Genomic DNA, 19,970 nt, shown 5'->3' on the forward strand with positions numbered 1-19,970 from the left:
TTCTCACGTATTTCTCACAACCAACGTTCACTTTCACCTTTTAATCTTTGTTGTTCCAGTATTTGAACCATAGACTTTTTCTTTTGGTATATGTCCCATTTGATGGTTATTTCATCCTGCAGCAACTGCGCCTTCTTTGCCTGCCTGTACTCTCGGGATGTTTTCTGCCATTAGGCGATCGCCCCTGGTATTTCCCTGTTCCACCAGCTTATCGGTAACTTTGTTTCCTTTCTAAAGAATATGTTGTTTCTCTTTCCGTATTTCTGTCATTATTGCACTTAGAAGCTCCTAAATTACCACTTTTTCTTTGGCCATTTGCCAAGTTCTTCCTCGACTCTAGTGACTATATTTGTTATTTGTTCAGCGTTCAAACTTGGAATGGCCATTTAGCTCTCTTTCCCAACTACATATTCCTATTTCAAAAGGATGCGTTTATGGTCACTCCCTATGCTGCTATACCCTTCCTCATCAATGACCATTTCTCTCAGCTTATCATGAATTGCTTCTGTCACGTCAATGGTTGATTGCCGGTTTCCCACTTCCCACGTGACCGGTCCTTCACACTTAAGCCCTGTTTTCACGATAACGAGGTTATATTGCTCACGAAGGTCTAGCATTGACTTCCCGTTGTTGTCGGTATAGCCATCTAAACCCTGTGTGTGGGCTTTCATTTCACCTGATCGGATAATTTCAGTACCATTCCTGAAACCCTTAATATTTTTTATTTATTTATTTCACAATACTGTCAATCCCGATTGGGATTGACAGTATCAACGCTTATGCATTCCACTGACTCTTTATTCTTCTCTGTGCAATTATTTCCGGTCCACAAATACGTAACGCCCAGTCAAGTTTGTTTCCCACTCATTGTTCATAACCAAAGATGCTCTTGACATTTTGAATTTACTGTTTTTCATTTGGCTCCCTGATGGATAAACATTCCAACTCCCCCTCCCTTTCTTTCCGACTTAGTTCTGTTGCACCCTTTCCAAACATAATTCTCAATAACTGGCGGCTCTTCTGAGTCTCTAAGGTACGTTTCTGTTACCGCATACAACCCTATTTGTTCTCTAACTGCTCCTCAATCTCTGCCCACTTTTCATTTCTTCTGCCGCCCTATGTTTATATAGCCTATTGAATGGCAAGCTCTCTTTCTTGCTTTGCTCCTTTTTCTCTTATCGACGATGATGCTCTTCTGAGGTTCCCCTAGGGGTCCTTCTTCGTTACCACCTACTCTGGCCTCCTGAGCGCCCGTGGGCCCCCTAAAACAGGAACAGCGCGACCACCAAGTCGCCAGCCTACTTCTCGTGCCAGCCTGTAATTGAAGTGGATGCCGTCTCGTTTAAAACCACCACACCTCACTTCCCTGTTTATTTCGACAGCCTCGAAGTTTTTCGCTCGGCTCATTTTCCATATTGCCTCATTAGCAGCCAATACGGCTCTTTGTACGCGACTGTCACGTACGGGCACCTCCGGCACTGTGCACACCGCCATCTGCACCTGAGGGGATAACTCGCGCAAGTCGTCCACCCCCTTCGCCAAGCGCTGGGATAGTCCAGTCCCTTTCCTGTTTAGGACGTCATTTAGCCCACCTGCTACTATGACAATGTTGCACCCGTGGGCACTGTCGCAAGCTTTTCTTTTGCTCGCTCCGTGCCAGAACCGAGTGTCCTCCCTGGAAATGTCCCTACTGCCACTCTCGTATCGCCTTTCACCCTCTCCTCAATTGCTTCTGAGCACATAGCCAGGTTTGAGTCGCTGGCGATTATCACTGTTTCACACTCACTACCTCTCCCTGCTTCCCTTTGTCCTTTTCCGCGTGATTCGGACTCGACCGTGAGCATTGTCCCCTGAGGTTCTGCTTTTTCCGCGTGGCGGCCTCAAGGTAGGTGCTGCTCTTTCCAGCTAACCCTTCACCACGTTGCACGCATTCCACACTCTTTGTTATCACTTCTTTTCTGTCACCTCGGAGGATTGCGTTCTAGCTTCACAATGGCCCCCCTGTTTAGCTTTTCCTCGGCTGCTTCAAGTATTTTTCAACACCCTTCCTTGCATCACGCTCCCTATTTAACTAATTTTTGAGCTCTGCCGTCTGTTTAACAAGATCTTCCTGGAAAGCCTCCATTTTTTACCCGAGCATCGATCGACATCACAGCAGGTCCCGATCGACTTGGTTCCTTCTCCATTCTCATTCTCTCCATTTAGCTCATTTTTGAGCTCTTCCACCTGTTTGACAAGCTCTTCCTGGAGAGCCTCCATTTTCTTGAGCCTAACATCGACATCACAGTGTGTGCTGATTGACTTGGTTCCCTGGCCATTCTCATCCGTCCCCTCCTCTGCCTTGAGGGAGCCCCCGCGCACTGCCTGCTTTCGCGGCTTTCTTGCCATGTATTGCACGGCGTTTTTGATGCAAATACTATAATACTATAATAATGCAGAGCACGTGCCTTTTAGCAAAAAGTGATACGCACAGGATCTAAATCTTCAAAATTTCGCAAAACAACTCTCGCGACTGTTTCAAAAGCAATCAATGCCCGTATGACACGTTGTCGCACGCGCTGAACCGCGCGGCCACGTTCTCACTTTCCTACCAAAACACGCACAGTAAAGCCACTAATGGCTTTTAGTCTTGCCACCTCCATGCTACCATTTAAAGGCTACAAACAATTCGCGTACCACCCGGCTGCACGTGGCGCGAAAGGACGCTCTAACCATCCTGCAAAACCAAATCTACACGAAACACACCCGCGCACACGAAATACGAGGTAAAAAAGGAAAGAAAAAGAAAACCACCTCATTACTATTTTAAAGGCAGAAAATCAGCAAATAAGAGACAGAAGCAAGCTCAGACGTGCACAAAAAGATGATTTCGTCGCCGCCACGGAGCCCTGAAAAGCGCGTCCATTCGCCACAAAATCTCAAGTTACACTCCAGGAGCATGCGCAGCGCGCGCCACCTGTCGGGGTGTAGCGCCCTAGCGACCGGTGCACCAAGCGCCCCTTACGCTCGCTCTCCGGTGCTGACGTCAGAGCATGTAACGAGCTAGCGCACGCAGCTGTTCCGAGCAAGCGAGTGAGCAGGTGAGCTCCGGGAGAGAAGCGAGAGAGGAGGGACGTCACATCCGCTCGGCTAGGCAGATGTTCAGGCTACGCCAGGCAACTGTTTTCCATAAAGCATTCGACAGAGTGGTACATGCAGAATTGATTGTGAAACTGACTAATATGGGAATAACCGCGAAAATAGTAAAATGGATAACCGCGTACGTCCGGGGCAGAACCCAATACGTAGAAGTGGAAGACATTAAATCAAAGCCGTTGAACGTAACGTCTGGTGTCCCACAGGGGTCTGTCTGTCTTAGGTCCTGTACTATTTTTAGTATATAATAATAACATTTCCTGTGCAATTCACGAAGGAATCACGGTGCGACTTTTCGCCGATGATTGCTTACTATACAAAGAAATTAATAGCACTGAAGATCAGAAATTGCTCAGTGACGCTCTTAGGGCTTTGGAAAAATGGTGTGACAAATGGAAAATGAAAATAAATGAGAATAAAACTGTTTTATTGCGCATAACGAACAAAATAAATCATATTTTTGACTTTAATTACACAGTGAATTCTTCGGTGCTTTCCATGGTTGACGTGCTGAAATACTTAGGCATACATATATCTGCGAATTTAAGCTGGTCGAACCACGTTACAAAATTATGCCAAACTGCGGGAAAGAAGCTTTGGTTCTTGCGACGGAAATTGCAGTTAGCCTCACAGTCAGTAAAACTAACAGCTTATTTAACGTACTTTCGACCCACGTTAGGATATGCCACCATAATCTGGGACCCTTATAAGTCAGGGTTAATTGAGAGACTGGAAAGAGTTCAACATCGAGCAGCAAGGTTTATTCTATTGCGCTATTCTCATACAGATTCAGTCTCCGAAATGCTCGGTTTGCTGAACTTGCCTACGCTCGCTGAACGCAGGCGCATAGCTCGGTTAAAGTTCTTTTTTCTTCTCACAAAAAACACATTCAACATCAACAGCGAACAGTATTTGATAGCAAGACAAGGCAGAACACTGCGGAAAAGCAAATATAATACTTTTCAAATACCTCAGGTGCACATTAACGCTTACGCATTTTCCTTCTTTTCTTCCCAAGAACCTATAAAGAATGGAATGAATTACCGATGTTAACGCGAGAAAGCGTCAGTGCGGCAGAATTTGAGAAAAACTTAAAGCAACATTGAAAGATGTACGCACGCATACTTTCTCATCCTTTTCCTCTTTTTTTTAGGGGGGGTGGGGTTTATAACCGCTTTTATTAACGCTGCATTTTTAGTCATATTGTAACGATGTTAGTAAAACAAGGATATTTATTAAAGGCGAACTTGTGCCCAAAAGTAAATGTAACTGCGGTCGTGAAGAAATCCGCGGCAGTCGCGTTCCCAGACTGGGCTCGAACCGTCTTCCTCTTCTCCTCGCGTGACACCTCGTGCGCGTGCCGCATGCGAGCCGGGTCCAACTGGCTGCCCGTGCCACGAAGATCGCTGCCTGTTGTAACTGAACAACACCACTGTGCGGCGTGCACAGTGCCCAATGCAAAGGGCGCTCAACTTGAATGTCACCAAGTTTGTCGTGGCATTATCCCCCTCCTTACCGCATCGGCCCGATGCGTGAGAGGAAGTAGGGGTTCGTGTGGGATCTCACTTTCTTTTTTTTGTTCATGACCTCTCCTGGTAGGGTTTCATGCGGACAACATGGACAACTTCCGTGGAGTTGCGCCGTCTTGGGCTCTCGTGTCCAGCGGATTTCACTTCGTAAGCGACGTCGCTTATGCGACGAAGTATTTCGTAAGGGCCGAAGTATCAGCACAGAAGCTTTTCAGACAGTCCACGGCGTCGCACTGGGGTCCATATCCACACCTTGTCACCGGGCTGGTAATGAGCTTCACTACGGCGCTGGTTGTACCGGCTGGAGTCGATGCGTTGTTGGCGGCGTATTCGGTACCTTGCCATCTGTCGTGCCTCCTCGGCTCGTTGCAAGAAATCATCTAGGTCAGATGAGTTATGGTTTTCGTCATCTAACGGCAACATAGCATCCAAAGTTGTGGTCACTGCTCGGCCGAATACAAGCTCAAACGGGGTGACTCGTGTTGTTTCCTGAACGGCCGTATTATATGCGAAGGTGATGTATGGCAAAATTTCGTCCCACAGCCTATGTTCAACGTCGACATACATCGAAAGCATGTCGGTCAGTGTTCTGTTGAGGCGTTCAGTTAAACCGTTTGTCTGAGGGTGGTACGCTGTAGTTTTCCGATGATCAGTATGTGTCATTTGCAACAAGCATTTCATTAAGTCCGCAGTAAAGGCCGTTCCACGATCGGTAATAACAACTGTGGGAGCGCCATGCCTGAGCACGATATTATGGACAAAGAATTTTGCAACTTCGACAGCCGTTGCATTGTACAGGGAATCAGTTTCCGCGTAACGGGTCAGATAGTCCGTGGCCACAACTATCCACTTTTTGCCTAAAGATGACGTTGGGAAGGGTCCAAGGAGGTCCATACCGACTTGTTGGAATGGGGCTTTTGGTGGCTCTATTGGCTGGAGGAGGCCGGCCGGTTTTACGGATGGAGTCTTGCGCCTTTGACACTCGCGACAAGTCTTGACGTAGTGCTGCACTGATGCTAATAACTTGGGCCAGTAGTATTTCAGACGAATCCTGGCGACTGTACGGCTCACGCCCATGTGTCCAGACGTCGGCTCATCGTGACATGCATGCAAAATTTCTTCTCGCATAGATGTGGGTACGACAAGTAAAAACTTTGTCTCGCTGTTCTCGAAGTTTCTCTTGTAGAGGACACTTCCTCGCAGACAGAACGAGGATAGCCCCCTAGAGAAAATACGCGGGAGTTGAACGTCGAGTCCCTCCAGGCGCTGTATAAGTGGAAGCAATTCCGGGTCATCTCGTTGTTGTTGAGCAATTTGTGACGCGTCAACAATACCAAGGAACGGGAAATCCTCTTCTTCTGACACAGTTGTCTCGACGGGTGCGCGGGACAAGCAGTCGGCATCGCTGTGTTTCCTCCCGGATCGGTATACGACAGTAATGTCATACTCTTGAAGCCTAAGGCTCCATCTTGCTAGTCGTCCGGATGGATCCTTGAGATTTGCCAGCCAGCAAAGCGAATGGTGATCGCTGACTGCTCTGAATGGCGTACCATAGAGGTACGGCCGAAATTTACATATTGCCCAAATGACTGCAAGGCACTCTTTCTCGGTTGCGGAGTAGTTTGCCTCTGCTTTCGAGAGCTTGCGGCTGGCATAAGCAATTACTTTCTCCTGGCCGTTATTCCACTGCACCAGTATGGCACCGAGGCCGACGTTACTCGCATCGGTATGAACTTCAGTGTCGGCTGTCTCATCAAAATGGGCAAGGATTGGAGAAGCTTGCAGGCGTTTCCTTAACTCGTCAAAGGCGTCTTGTTGTTCGCTTTTCCACATGAAAGGTTGATCTTCTTTTGTCAGTATTGTAAGGGGCTCAGCAATGTTTGAAAAGTTTTCCACAAATCTTCTGTAGTATGCGCATAAACCCAAGAAACGTCGCACTGAATTTTTGTCTGTGGCTGTCGGGAACCTCGCAACAGCTGCTGTCTTTTCGGGATCTGGCCGAACGCCTTCAGCACTGATGACGTGTCCGAGAAACCGAGGTTCATCGAAGCCGAATTGACATTTTTCCGGCTTAATTGTCAAGTCTGCTGCGCGAATAGCTTCTAATACTAGTCGCAGGCGCTCTAGATGTTGGTCAAATGTGGTGGAAAATACGACCACATCATCCAAATACACTAAGCATGACTGCCACTTCAATCCTGCAAGCACAGAGTCCATCATTCGCTGGAACGTTGCGGGCGCGGAACAGAGGCCGAATGGAAGTGCTTTGAATTCGTAGAGGCCATCAGGGGTTACGAATGCTGTCTTTTCACGGTCCCGTTCATCCACCTCTATTTGCCACTATCCACTCTTGAGATCCAGGGAGGAGAAAAACTTTGCACATCGGAGCCGATCTAACGTATCGTCGATACGCGGAAGGGGGTACACATCCCGCTTGGTTACGCTGTTCAGTTTACGGTAGTCGACGCAGAATCGAAGTGTGTTATCTTTTTTCTTAACGAGCACTACCGGAGACGCCCATGGACTGCTGGAAGGCTGAATAACGTCATCTGAAAGCATCTACTCTACTTGCTTCTTGATGATCTCCCTTTCTTTTGGTGAAACTCGATACGGGTGTTGGCATACCGGTCTTGCGGCGTCCTCTGTTATGATTCTGTGCTTCGCAACAGACGTGCGCCGTACCTTCGAGGACGTAGAGAAGCAGTCAGAAAAATCCTTTATCAGGGCATATATCTGTTTCTTTTGGGCTTCCGGGAGTCTCGGGTTGACGGTAATTGATCTGTCGACACTGCGGGTTCCTGGCAGGGCAGTTGACGTAGTTAGGCTGCATAATTCGGTCGCTTCACAGAACTCGTGGAAATAGGCAATAGCTGTTCCTTGTGCGATGTGTTGGAATTCATTACCGAAATTTGTAAGTGCGACATTTGCACGGCCATCGCTTAACTGAACAAGGCCCCGAGCCACGCAAATACCTTTGTTGAAAAGGAGCTCTATGTTGCCATCCGCTATGCCTTCGCGGTCGGAAAATCTTTCGTTCTCCACAAGAACCATTATACTACAGCGTGGCGGCACAGTTACGTCATCGTCAACGACGCGGAGTGCAGCGAGACGTCGCTCCTCTGATTCTTCCACAGGTATAGCTTGTTTTGTCGAGAAAGATACACTGGACCTACGTAGGTTAATTATGGCGCCGTTAGCTTGTAGAAAATCCATTCCCAATATAAGTTCCCGTGAACATTCTGGCAGTACAATAAAGTCAGAAACGTAAGTGAAGCCTTTTATCGTAAGTCTTGCGGTGCATCGGCCAAGGGGCGTAATAAGATGACCACCTGCCGTGCGTATCTGCGGACCAGTCCACTTCGTCACAACTTTTTTAAGGTGCTTCGCCATCTTGAAGCTGACTACCGAATAATCAGCGCCGGTGTCGACTAAGGCTTTCAGCTCGCATCCGTCTATTATCAACCGCAAATCTGACGTAATCGTTTCGTTCCTGCACCTGTAGACTGGAACTGTCTCGTCACCGCACTGGAATCGCGTTGGAGGATCTTCGTAACTCTGGTTATCAGCGGCCTCACCTCCACAGGTCGCTTGCTTCAGTTTTCCTGGTGTGGGCTTGGTGAACGACGCCTAGGCAATCTTGGAGACGCGCGTGGGCTAGGCGATCGGTAGCGCATGGGCGACGGTGATCGTGGTTGACGTTGGCGAGGAGTAACGGGGCTTTGGCGCGTCGACAAGTATTCTTCGATCTCCGCTGGCCGTTCACCGTTTCGGGGGCATGGTGCGCTTAAGGGAAAACCCCTTAACCAAACTTGACGGTACGGGCAGAACCTATACAGGTGACCCGCTTCTCCGCAGTGGAAACACAGAGGCCTGCGCTCGTGGTCACGCCAGACGTCACTTTTCAGGGGCCTTTGTTCCACAAAACGAGGTGCACTGCGTGCTAAAGGCTGATAGGCAGCCGGTGGTTCCAGTAGACGAGGTTCACTGCGTACTGTAGGCGGGTAGGGAACGGTCGTCGCAACTGCTCCACTACTGTGTACCGCGGGTTGCCCGAGTACGTCGGCGTACGTTGGGATGCGCCGCGTCGGCTGTGGCTCACGCTCTGGATCCCGTATGACGTTCCTGAGCTCGTCCCGGACAACATCGATGATAGATAGTGCAGCTGGAGCCTGAGGTATCTGCAACTTGTTGAGCTCTTCCCTGATCACTGACCGGACAAGCTCCCGCAGGGCTCCCAGGTCGTTTGGCAGGCCTCCAGGGAGGACATGGACAGGTGCGCAGCTTGCCTCACGGTTGTATTGCCGAGCCCGCTGTTCCAGCGTCTTTTCGATGGTCGTTGCTTCACATCTGAACTCGGCGACCGTGCGCGGTGGGTTGCGGACGAGAACTGCGAAGAGTTCCTGCTTTACTCCACGCATGAGATGGCGCAGCTTCTTATCTTCACTCATGATGGGATCAGCACGCTTGAACAGGCGGGACATGTCCTCGATGTACATCGCCACGTTCTCGTTTGTGAGCTGGTTCCTGGTTTGAAGTGCGATTTCAGCCTTTTCTTTACGATCCGAGCTGGCGTACGTCGCTAGCAGTTGTCGTCGAAATTCCTCCCAAGAGGTCAAGGAGGGTTCGTGGTTTTCATACCACGTTTTTGCGAAGTCTTCCAAAGCGAAATATACGTTACGGAGCTTCTGTCTCTCACTCCATTCATTAAAGCTCGCCACTCTCTCGAACAGTTCCAACCAATCTTCCACGTCTTCGAACGAGTCACCATGGAATGTTGGCGGCTTGCGAGGTTGGCTTACGACTAGCTGTGCCGGTGTTACCTGGGTAGTCATTGTGGCGTGGTCCGTTGTGGGAGTTTCTCTTGGCAAGAAGAGAAGAGGGCCGAATTCGGGCGAGTCACCTCGAAGACGGCGGCTGGTCCGCTGGTGTACAGGTGTCAGTTCCACGGGATGGACTCGCGGGTTGTCGGGGCTACGCTGACTTTCGTTCGTGGGGCTTCGACTCATACCCAGCACCTCCACCAGAAATGTAACGATGTTAGTAAAACAAGGATATTTATTAAAGGCGAACTTGTGCCCAAAAGTAAATGTAACTGCGGTCGTGAAGAAATCCGCGGCAGTCGCGTTCCCAGACTGGGCTCGAACCGTCTTCCTCTTCTCCTCGCGTGACACCTCGTGCGCGTGCCGCATGCGAGCCGGGTCCAACTGGCTGCCCGTGCCACGAAGATCGCTGCCTGTTGTAACTGAACAACACCACTGTGCGGCGTGCACAGTGCCCAATGCAAAGGGCGCTCAACTTGAATGTCACCAAGTTTGTCGTGGCAATATTGATCGGAGTATCTGCAGAATATTTCGCCTATGTATCTTCTTTGTTCGCTTATGTTCCCCTATTAAAACAATATTCTGTACTGCCTTAGTCATGTACTGTACTAATTCGCGAAATACTGCTATTGATTTTTGTTTGTGTGCTGTATGTATTATTGTAATACCATGTATTCTACTAATTGTTGAAGTGCTGCTTTGACCCACCCTGTAACGGCCGACAGGCCAACAGTATGAGTAAATAAAAAAAATTAATTAGCCAGTTAAATATCTCGCCACCTTCTTGTGTGCGACGTCATTAGTGGGTTCATTACTTCTGCTTTCTACTTACGGGTTTGCAGGAATTTCGCCAAAGTCGTGCTCACGTGCGGGTCCCTAATGTCTACGATGCGGGGCTTTGGTGTGCGTTAATCAGCTATTTCTAATTAATCCTATTTATTGCAGAGACGTCAGTGACTCAATTGGGAACTAACATTATGCCCTGATATCACATATATAATGAAACCGAGAAATTTTGTACCGTACTATTTTGCTTTCTTTTTCTGATTTATCTTGAATTTCGTCCACGGTGGTCACAGGAGGTGAACCGGAAGTGCTGCGCAAGAAAGAAGAGTCACTCAAAGCACGTGCCACTAAAATACAGCAGCGATGCCTCCCTCGTGCCCTGCTTTCCAGCTATCCGTTTATCGTTACTGAGACGTCGTCTGCTTGTCTGCAGGTGTGGCTGCACGGCCGGCAGAAATGGTTGATGTCCCTGGTGACGAAGGCGATAGCAACGGCAAGGTTACGCTGGTGATTCATAAGTACGAGACGCCCCCTGGTGCCGAAAAGCAGCATGTTGTACCGACCGAAGACTTGGAGAGATACGTCACCGCCATGAAAGAGTCCGGGGGCTTCAAGGAACAACTCGCGGTGAGGCTCCGCGTGTGGGCTTGTATGGGGCACAGTGTGATTATTTTCTCCCATTTTGTATCACTGCCGCTTGCCGGACACTGTGCTTGTGTGTGACTGCTTGACACAATGTGTGAAGGCACAAAGCTGCTGCTTTTAGTTTCAGCACCGTGCGTACTTCACAATTTCCGTGAGACCTACTGAAGTTGATCGCAATGATTAATTTCGTATGGAAGGCACTGAGTCACATGTATAAACTGCTGGTCAATTTCATTATCCAGGGATGGAGGGCAGTGTTGCTTTCCGACCTATTACTTGCATCATATAGTGTAGACCATCGTCATGAATTTTCAGTTTTTCGTTATCTTGTAAACATCACTTTCACGGCTGACTGTTGAGCTCGCTGGCCTATCATGTTGAGCGGAAAATTCTGCTAAAGAACTAGGACATAGACATAAGGAATAGACGAAAATTAACGCTATTACCAAAGGTTTGTTTTTCGATACACATTACCGATCAATAACCTCATCCAAGCTCAGGCGTCGCGCCAATTCATGTCATCATTCATTATTCTCTTTGTAACGGGGAAGGGCCAGTTAGCGCGGCGCATCTCCAGCGTATGAAATGTTACTAAGAAGTGCCGATCGGTCAGGCGCATCACCAGTGCTTTATGCACGGGGCTGATTCTGACTGCTCGCAGGGTTTGACTACCCTACCAAGTTCGACCTCTCACTGCTTGCGTACCGTGCCAATAAACACCTTGACATTTGGTGGAGAGTGCGGGGTACGACTCCGTCAGCGCTGGAAGTTCGAAGCTGAACTTTTCAACCATCTCCGCCCATGCCGGACCATCCTGCCCAGCCTTCTCGAACCATGTCTGCCAATCCAGCTCAACAAGCTGCAGTCACGGCACCAACTGTCATCTGTCCTGGCATGCAGCGTCAGCGGGATCCTGTTATTTTTGCGGGTAGTGGTGCTCAGGACGTCGAGGACTGGCACGCCTCGTGCGACAGAGTCAGGCGCACAACCTCTAGGACGATACGGCAAAGCTCAACAACGTAATTTTCTACTTGAGCAACGTTGCATATTTGTGGTATCGTAACCACGAATTCGACATACCGACATGGTCGGCGTTCAAGACCAACTTCACGGAAGTCTTTGGCCGTCCTGCTGTCCGCAAACTCCAGGCCGAATAACGTCTGCGTGGTCGCGCCGAGCAAACAGGTGAAAATTTCACCAGCTACATCGAAGACGTCGTCAATCTGTGCAACAGAGTCGACACAATGATGCCAGAAGGCGACAAGACCAGGCATATCCTCAAGGAAATTGAGGACGACGCCTTTGAAATGTTGGACGCCCGAAACCCGACCAGAGTGTCTGTCGTCATTGCACTGTGCCAGAGTTACGACGAACTTCGAAGGCAGCGAGTAATCACAGGACACCCGTCCTCAGAATTCGCTGCTGTCTCATGTCTGACGCTAGATGTTGACGAGTCTCCTCTAATGCACCAGATAAAGGAGTTCGTACGAGAAGTTGCTCGGCAGCTTTCCCTTGTGCCCTTTAGGAACGCGCAAACATACTCTCCAGTGACACCGGGGTTACAGAGCGTCATCAAGGAGCAAGTCGCCGAGCGCCTGCCAGCTGTTATTCAACCGTCTACAGTCGCGGCGCTCCTGATGTATGCTGACGTCGCTGCAAGGCCGCCGTTCGCTTCACGTCCACCTCCCCAAGCCTAACTGTTAACCCCAAGCTGTTGCTCGACCGTCCCCTATTCCTTTCTCACCGCCTACACCACAGCTACCACGTCAGCCAAATCCTTGGCGTACCGCGAACAACCGCGCAATTTGTTACCATTGTGTTATTCCGGGAAACTTATTCCGATTTTGTGAACGCTGCATGCTGCATATTTGTGATAACCGCCAACCCATGAGCACTTACGCCCCTCGACAGCTACAATCTCCTGTGCCACCGGATGAAACCCCTGTTCTCAACCATGCTCGTCGTTCCCCATCCCCACGCCGTCGCTCCATCTCACCGATGAGACGCCGGCCTAGCCCTCTATCACAGGGAAACTAAGTGTCCCAGTTCCCGAGACGAGAACTGCGTCCCCTTCGATTTACCAAACGCCTCGAAATGACCCCTGCAACGCCATTGAGGTATACGTGAAGGGATTCGAACATTCGGACTGGTCGACACGCACGCAGCAATTTCGGTGTTACGCGCAGGACTTTGCCGACGAATAGGTAAAGTTACGACGTCACTCTCCGGAGTGTATTTGAGTACTGCGAACGCACAGCCTGTCGAACCATTGGGAGCCTCCACTGCACGTGTTGTCATCGAGGAGTGGTTTCATATCATTGAATTTGTTCTGCTGCCGTCCTGCTCCCACGATGTTATCCTAGGCTGCGATTTCCTTCCGTCAAACAACGCGATCATTGACTGTGCCCGCGCCGAAGTGGAGTTGTCTTTTCTTGCCGATGAAGCCGTGGACCAAGATCCCGTGACGTCTACAAAAATGCTTGTGGCCGAAGTTACTGATATCCCTCTGCAGTCAGCCGCCGTCGTCCCCGTATCTTGTGCATCAGCACGTTACGCAACTGTGCTTTTCACGCCATGTGACTTCTTCGTCCGTCGCCGTTCCCTTCCGTTGCTCTTTGCCGTCATCGCCCTCAATGCCGGACGTGGTGTCATGTGTGTGTGCAGTGTGTATTTCCTGCCGATTACTTTGCATCGCGGAGAGTGCCTCGGTTACGTGCAAACTGTGGATTCTTCAATGCTCTTTGATGCTCCCGACGACGCACATTCAACGTCCTCGCTGCCCTCGAAAGGGCGAATCGCCATCCGTTGAATTGCTTCCATCAGTCAATCTCCGGTGATCTGACAACCACACAACGCGCGCAACTTATCAGCTTCCTACGCGAATTTACCGCCTCCTTCGACTTCCATCAACATTATCTCGGCCGCACCACCACAGTATCGCACAGCATCGACACCGGTTCGCACTCCTCACTCCGGCAGCATCCTTACCATGTCTCAGCTTCGGAACGCCGTGTCATCGACGAACAAGTGAGCGATATGCCTCGGCGTGGCATGATTCAGCCGTCCCACAGCCCGTGGTTGTCGCCAGTCGTCCTCGTAAAAAAGAAAGATGGTTCTATTCGCTTCTGCGTAGACTACAGACACCCTAACGAAATTACGCTCATACAGGACGCTTTTGACTGTTTGAAAGGTGCCGAGTTCTTTTCCTCTTTGGATTTGCTGTCTGGATATTGGCAAGTCCCCATGGCAGAGGCTGAGCGCTCGAAAACCGCCTTCGTCACACCGGACGGATTATACGAACTTAATGTCATGCCATTCGGCCTATATAATGCACCCAATACTTTCGAGCGTATGATGGAAAGCATCTTGCGCTATCTCAAGTGGCACACGTGTTTGTGCTACCTAGATGATGTCGTTGTGTTCTCACCTAATTTCGCGACTCACCTCCAACGACTAAGAGAGGTATTAGGCTGCCTTACTAAGGCTGGTCTGCAGCTTAATGTAAAAATAATGCTTCTTTGCTGCCCGTAAGCTTACCATCTTTGGCCACGTCGTATCCAAAGAAAGTGTGCTTCCGGATCCTGGAAGACTCTGTGCAGTTGCGGAGTTGCCCAAACCCACCAACCTGAAGACACCACGCAGTTGCGTCGGCTTCTACTCCTATTTTCGCCGCTTCGTGAAGAACTTCACTATGATCATCGCCCCTTTTAATCAACTGCTGGCTGAAGACAATGCCCTATCCCCCTGGTCGAAAGCATGCGACGACTCGTTCACGACCCTCCGCCATCTGCTCACCTCTCCTTCTATTTTGCGACATTTTGATCCGGCTGCCCCAACTGAGGTCCATACAGATGCTAGTGGAGTTCGCCTTGGGGCGGTTCTTGCCCAACGCAAACGTGGTCTTGAAGAATACGTCGTTGTTTATTCTAGCCGCATGCTGACAAAGTCGGAGCTAACCTACTCTGTTACAGAAAAGGTGTGTTTAGCCATACTCTGGGCCCTTCTGAAATTTCGACCTTACTAATACGGCCGCCAATTTGATGTAGTAACGAACCACCAAGCGCTGTGCTGGCTCTCCTCATTGAAAGACCCCTCCGGCCGCCTCGCACGCTGGGCGCTCCGTTTGCAAGAGTGCGACATCCGGGTCGTGCACCGCTCTGGACGCAAGCATACCGATGCCGACGCTCTCTCCCGCTCGCCCATTTCACCTGACGCGCACAGTCTTTGCACACTCAACTTTGTCCTGTCAGCACTTGCCATCGATGACATACGCTCTGAGCAGAACAAAGGCCCGTGGATTTTTTCGCTTTTGGAGTTTCTCGCTGATCCTGCCAGTGTTATAGCATGTAGGACGCTACGGTGGCAAACGCATCACTTTGTTGTTCGCGACCAACTCCTCTACCGTCGCAACTATCACCCAGAGATTCGGCAATGGCTCCTCGTAATACTGCATCATCTTCGGGCTGATTTATGCGCATCGTTTCACGCTGATCCCCAATGTGCACACGGTCGCGTGTTAAAGACCGACACCCGCCTTAAGCTCCGGTATTATTGGCCTGTCATGTACAAGTTCGTTCGCAAGTACGCGCGCTGCTCCCTCGACTTCCAGCGCGTAAAGTCGGTTCCAATTTCCACTGCCGCACCTTTGCAGCCGCTTCCTTGTCCTTCCAGTCCTTTTGATCGCGTTGGAATCGACCTTTACGGTCCACTTCCTGGTACCGTGGCTGGCAACCGCTGAATTATCGTTGCAGTGGATCACCTCACACGCTATGCAGAAACCGCTGCACTTCCATCTGCCACTGCCCAAGACGTTGGATCATTCATACTGCGGCATTTTGTTCTTCGTCACGGAGCCCCTCGGGAATTTCTTAGTGATCGAGGCCGCACTTTTCTATCTGAAGTCATGACGTCGCTTCTGAAGGAGTGTCACGTCGTCCACAGGACCACTAGCGCCTACCATCCGCGACGTACTGCTCGCAGGGTTTGACTTCCGCACCGAGTTCGACCTCTCACTCCTAGCGTACCCTGTCAATAAACACTTTGACACCTTAAAGGTCCCTGCTTGGGTATTGCATAGCGGAGAGGGGGAGCACATATACATGACGCACTGAAATTGGTGAGTGATGCAAGATAAAAAGTGGGCAATAACATGTGGGAAGTCATTTAATGAATAAAAGAAGCTGACAAACAACAGGATGCACAGGGTTTAATAGAGACCACTAAAGACAAACTTCGAAAAAAATATTACACATCTTACACACAGTGGAGCGGAAAGCGCATTTCAGAAACACTTGGTACAGAAAAATAAGATGGAAAAACAAACCATCATTGAGGAAGCAACAGGAAAGCTGAGGTGTAGCTAATACTATGGTCACATAAGTTGTGTTTTACGTGCTTACGTTTCTTAGGGTAGTTTATTTCATTCGGCTATAGTAATAGGCAAAAACGAGTTGGTCGTAGAACCGCCGGATTGCGGAACGCTGATTGAATCGTAAAGACGACAAGTGCGGACGGATGGTAGAAGCAGCGCTCCATGTAAATGTGGCAAAGTATAGTATATCCTGTGGAATAGGCAGATCCGTCATCGGTATGCTACAGAAGAGAGACTGAGGGAACATTTCATTTCACTGAAACTGTGCTTGTAATCTTAACAAGAACATGTAAATTGTGCAGCGCACCTTCTCACTGTGGTGTGTTTGAGGTAAATGTTACGTGGGTTATTAGAAATATGTGAAGCACATTGGAGCTTTGTGCACGCACGAATGTTTCGTAAGCCAATTGTCTAACAGAGTGTGGTGACAAAGATGAATTCTTTCTGATGAAATCTCGACGCGTCTGCTGCAGCATTTACTAAATTTTCTGCCCAGGCTTGCATTGTTAGGGCGTCAAGGTGCAGGTGTTCTTGCACCTGGGATACCTGGATCGAGTGTAGCGAGAACGAACGAACGAACGAACGAACGAACGAACGAACGAAACGAAACGAAACGAAACGAAACGAAACGAAACGAAACGAAACGAAACGAAACGAAACGAAACGAAACGAAACGAAACGAAACGAAACGAAACGAAACGAAACGAAACGAAACGAAACGAAACGAAACGAAACGAAACGAAACGAAACGAAACGAAACGAAACGAAACGAAACGAAACGAAACGAAACGAAACGAAACGAAACGAAACGAAACGAAACGAAACGAAACGAAACGAAACGAAACGAAACGAAACGAAACGAAACGAAACGAAACGAAACGAAACGAAACGAAACGAAACGAAACGAAACGAAACGAAACGAAACGAAACGAAACGAAACGAAACGAAACGAAACGAAACGAAACGAAACGAAACGAAACGAAACGAAACGAAACGAAACGAAACGAAACGAAACGAAACGAAACGAAACGAAACGAAACGAAACGAAACGAAACGAAACGAAACGAAACGAAACGAAACGAAACGAAACGAAACGAAACGAAACGAAACGAAACGAAACGAAACGAAACGAAACGAAACGAAACGAAACGAAACGAAACGAAACGAAACGAAACGAAACGAAACGAAACGAAACGAAACGAAACGAAACGAAACGAAACGAAACGAAACGAAACGAAACGAAACGAAACGAAACGAAACGAAACGAAACGAAACGAAACGAAACGAAACGAAACGAAACGAAACGAAACGAAACGAAACGAAACGAAACGAAACGAAACGAAACGAAACGAAACGAAACGAAACGAAACGAAACGAAACGAAACGAAACGAAACGAAACGAAACGAAACGAAACGAAACGAAACGAAACGAAACGAAACGAAACGAAACGAAACGAAACGAAACGAAACGAAACGAAACGAAACGAAACGAAACGAAACGAAACGAAACGAAACGAAACGAAACGAAACGAAACGAAACGAAACGAAACGAAACGAAACGAAACGAAACGAAACGAAACGAAACGAAACGAAACGAAACGAAACGAAACGAAACGAAACGAAACGAAACGAAACGAAACGAAACGAAACGAAACGAAACGAAACGAAACGAAACGAAACGAAACGAAACGAAACGAAACGAAACGAAACGAAACGAAACGAAACGAAACGAAACGAAACGAAACGAAACGAAACGAAACGAAACGAAACGAAACGAAACGAAACGAAACGAAACGAAACGAAACGAAACGAAACGAAACGAAACGAAACGAAACGAAACGAAACGAAACGAAACGAAACGAAACGAAACGAAACGAAACGAAACGAAACGAACGGACGCGCGATTAGCTCGCAGTTTGCCGCTCCCACGTCGGGACAGAGAGGCCATGCTCCTCTATAACTTTAATATAACCGTTTCCGAGACACACGCATTAATATCCATTTTTAAACATTAAGCTTCATCATCCTCTTTGAGCACCAGTTTTAAATTAGGTTTAAGCCATTCTTCAGATATACGTGATCTTGGTAGCTATTAACGTGATGCTAAAGCACGTAGTCATCTGTGAATAGGCGGATTGTTGATGAAATTCCGCTGGGTATGTCGCGGTTCAATCTTAAGAAAAGCAACGGAAATATTTTTAGAGCCGTAGCCACTACAACTTTCCTGTTGTAGCTAACTAAAATGTGAATTCGGCAAAATGCGCAAGAAGTACTTCTGTGGATTTATTTATTTATTTATTATTTGTTTTACAATACTGCAGGCCCTGATGAAAGGCGCTTCCGTACTTTTTTTCTAAGACAAGTACCTCTCTCGACAAACTGAGATCAATTTCGCTTTCTTCGGCACTCAGGAAGCGGTATATGTTTTTTTCATTAATATTATATGTCGTCACCGGACATTACCGGCCAAACTAGCCTGAACGAAGGCATATTAGCGAGGGCTACCGCGTGTCTCAAATATCAGCATTCAAATGCTGAGGCTTCCCTGACTTATGCCACACATTGATGCTGTTCTCTATGCTTTTGAACAAGAAATAAGCTAGCACTCAAGTAGTTCCAGCTCGTACCAACCTGCATCGATCACTTGGGTCTCTGAAGGCACAGCCTCAAAAGCGCTTTCCTCGCTAGGAAACCTAAGACGTTTCTTTCCAATCGTGGCACTGGATTCAACTACAGAAAACCTAAACAATTCATGAAGTACAATGATATTACCAGATGATTAGCAAAACGAGAACAAGGTAAAAGCCGGAGCCAACGTTTCGACAAGTGGACTTGTCTTTTTCAAGGCCACATATGCTTTCCCTGGCATAGTATGTATAGGTAGGGTTCTTCCAAAGGAGAGAGGGGCTAAGGCGGAGGGGTGCGGCAACAACCGAAGGTGTGTTATCGGCGATGGTGTAGAATAGAGATAGAGGAGTGCTCTGCAGAGAGCCGGCGGCATGGCCGTGTGCACAGCTCCCCCTATATCCGGCGTCGCGGGAGGTCGTTGGATATCGTGTCTCTGAAAGAGATAATAGAGGGAGGTGCAGAAAAGGGTGCTCGTGAAACAAAACTAAAATTTATTGAAATGAAATAAATATATAAGTAAAAGAAAAAAGGGAAAGAAAAGGAGGGAAAAAACCGATAAGCAACCAAGCTAAGTATTCTTGCCTATAGCTTGAAATTTAGCATAGCGAATAGAATCTAAAGCTCTGTTTGAAACGTTTATGCATTTTGGTTGCCCCGTCTTTAACATACGGATAAGGTATGATTCTCTGTATTGTCTTCCTCTTTCAGAACGCAAATCGGACTGCTAGATGTAGAGTTTAAGTTGATCAAAGTTAAGACTTGTTCGGTTGAAATGCTTGGTGACGGAGTTGGGAGGCTTTTTAGCGGTGCCCACGCGATGTCCGTTTCATCTGGCGTTCATTGATTGTCCTGTTTCGCCAAAATATTGTTTCTTACAGAGAGAACATTGAAGCACTTAAATCACATCCGGACTTGTACAACTAAGGCTAGTTTTCACTTGGTGTGTATAACTATTTGTGGTGCTTTTAATTTTAATGTCACATTGAAGGTGCCTGCAGGTTTTGCACCTGGGCGTCCACATGCGTTTATTGCGTCTTCGAGGTGTCTGCTGCGGCG

General features: G+C 48.3%; 1 protein-coding gene across 3 annotated transcripts in view; it reads left to right on the plus strand.

Annotated features, from left to right (window-relative positions):
• Positions 1 to 19,970, plus strand: part of LOC126517808 (receptor-type tyrosine-protein phosphatase kappa-like) — a 472,380-nt gene that overhangs the window by 214,396 nt on the left and 238,014 nt on the right. For all 3 annotated transcript variants that reach the window (XM_050167603.3, XM_055064334.2, XM_072285643.1), the window contains one exon: positions 10,704 to 10,897. In XM_050167603.3, the coding sequence (XP_050023560.1) occupies positions 10,704 to 10,897 (194 nt within the window). The remainder of the gene's footprint in view (positions 1 to 10,703; positions 10,898 to 19,970) is intronic.

This window comes from Dermacentor andersoni, chromosome 11 (assembly GCF_023375885.2).
Source record: "Dermacentor andersoni chromosome 11, qqDerAnde1_hic_scaffold, whole genome shotgun sequence".
Taxonomy (NCBI): domain Eukaryota; kingdom Metazoa; phylum Arthropoda; class Arachnida; order Ixodida; family Ixodidae; genus Dermacentor; species Dermacentor andersoni.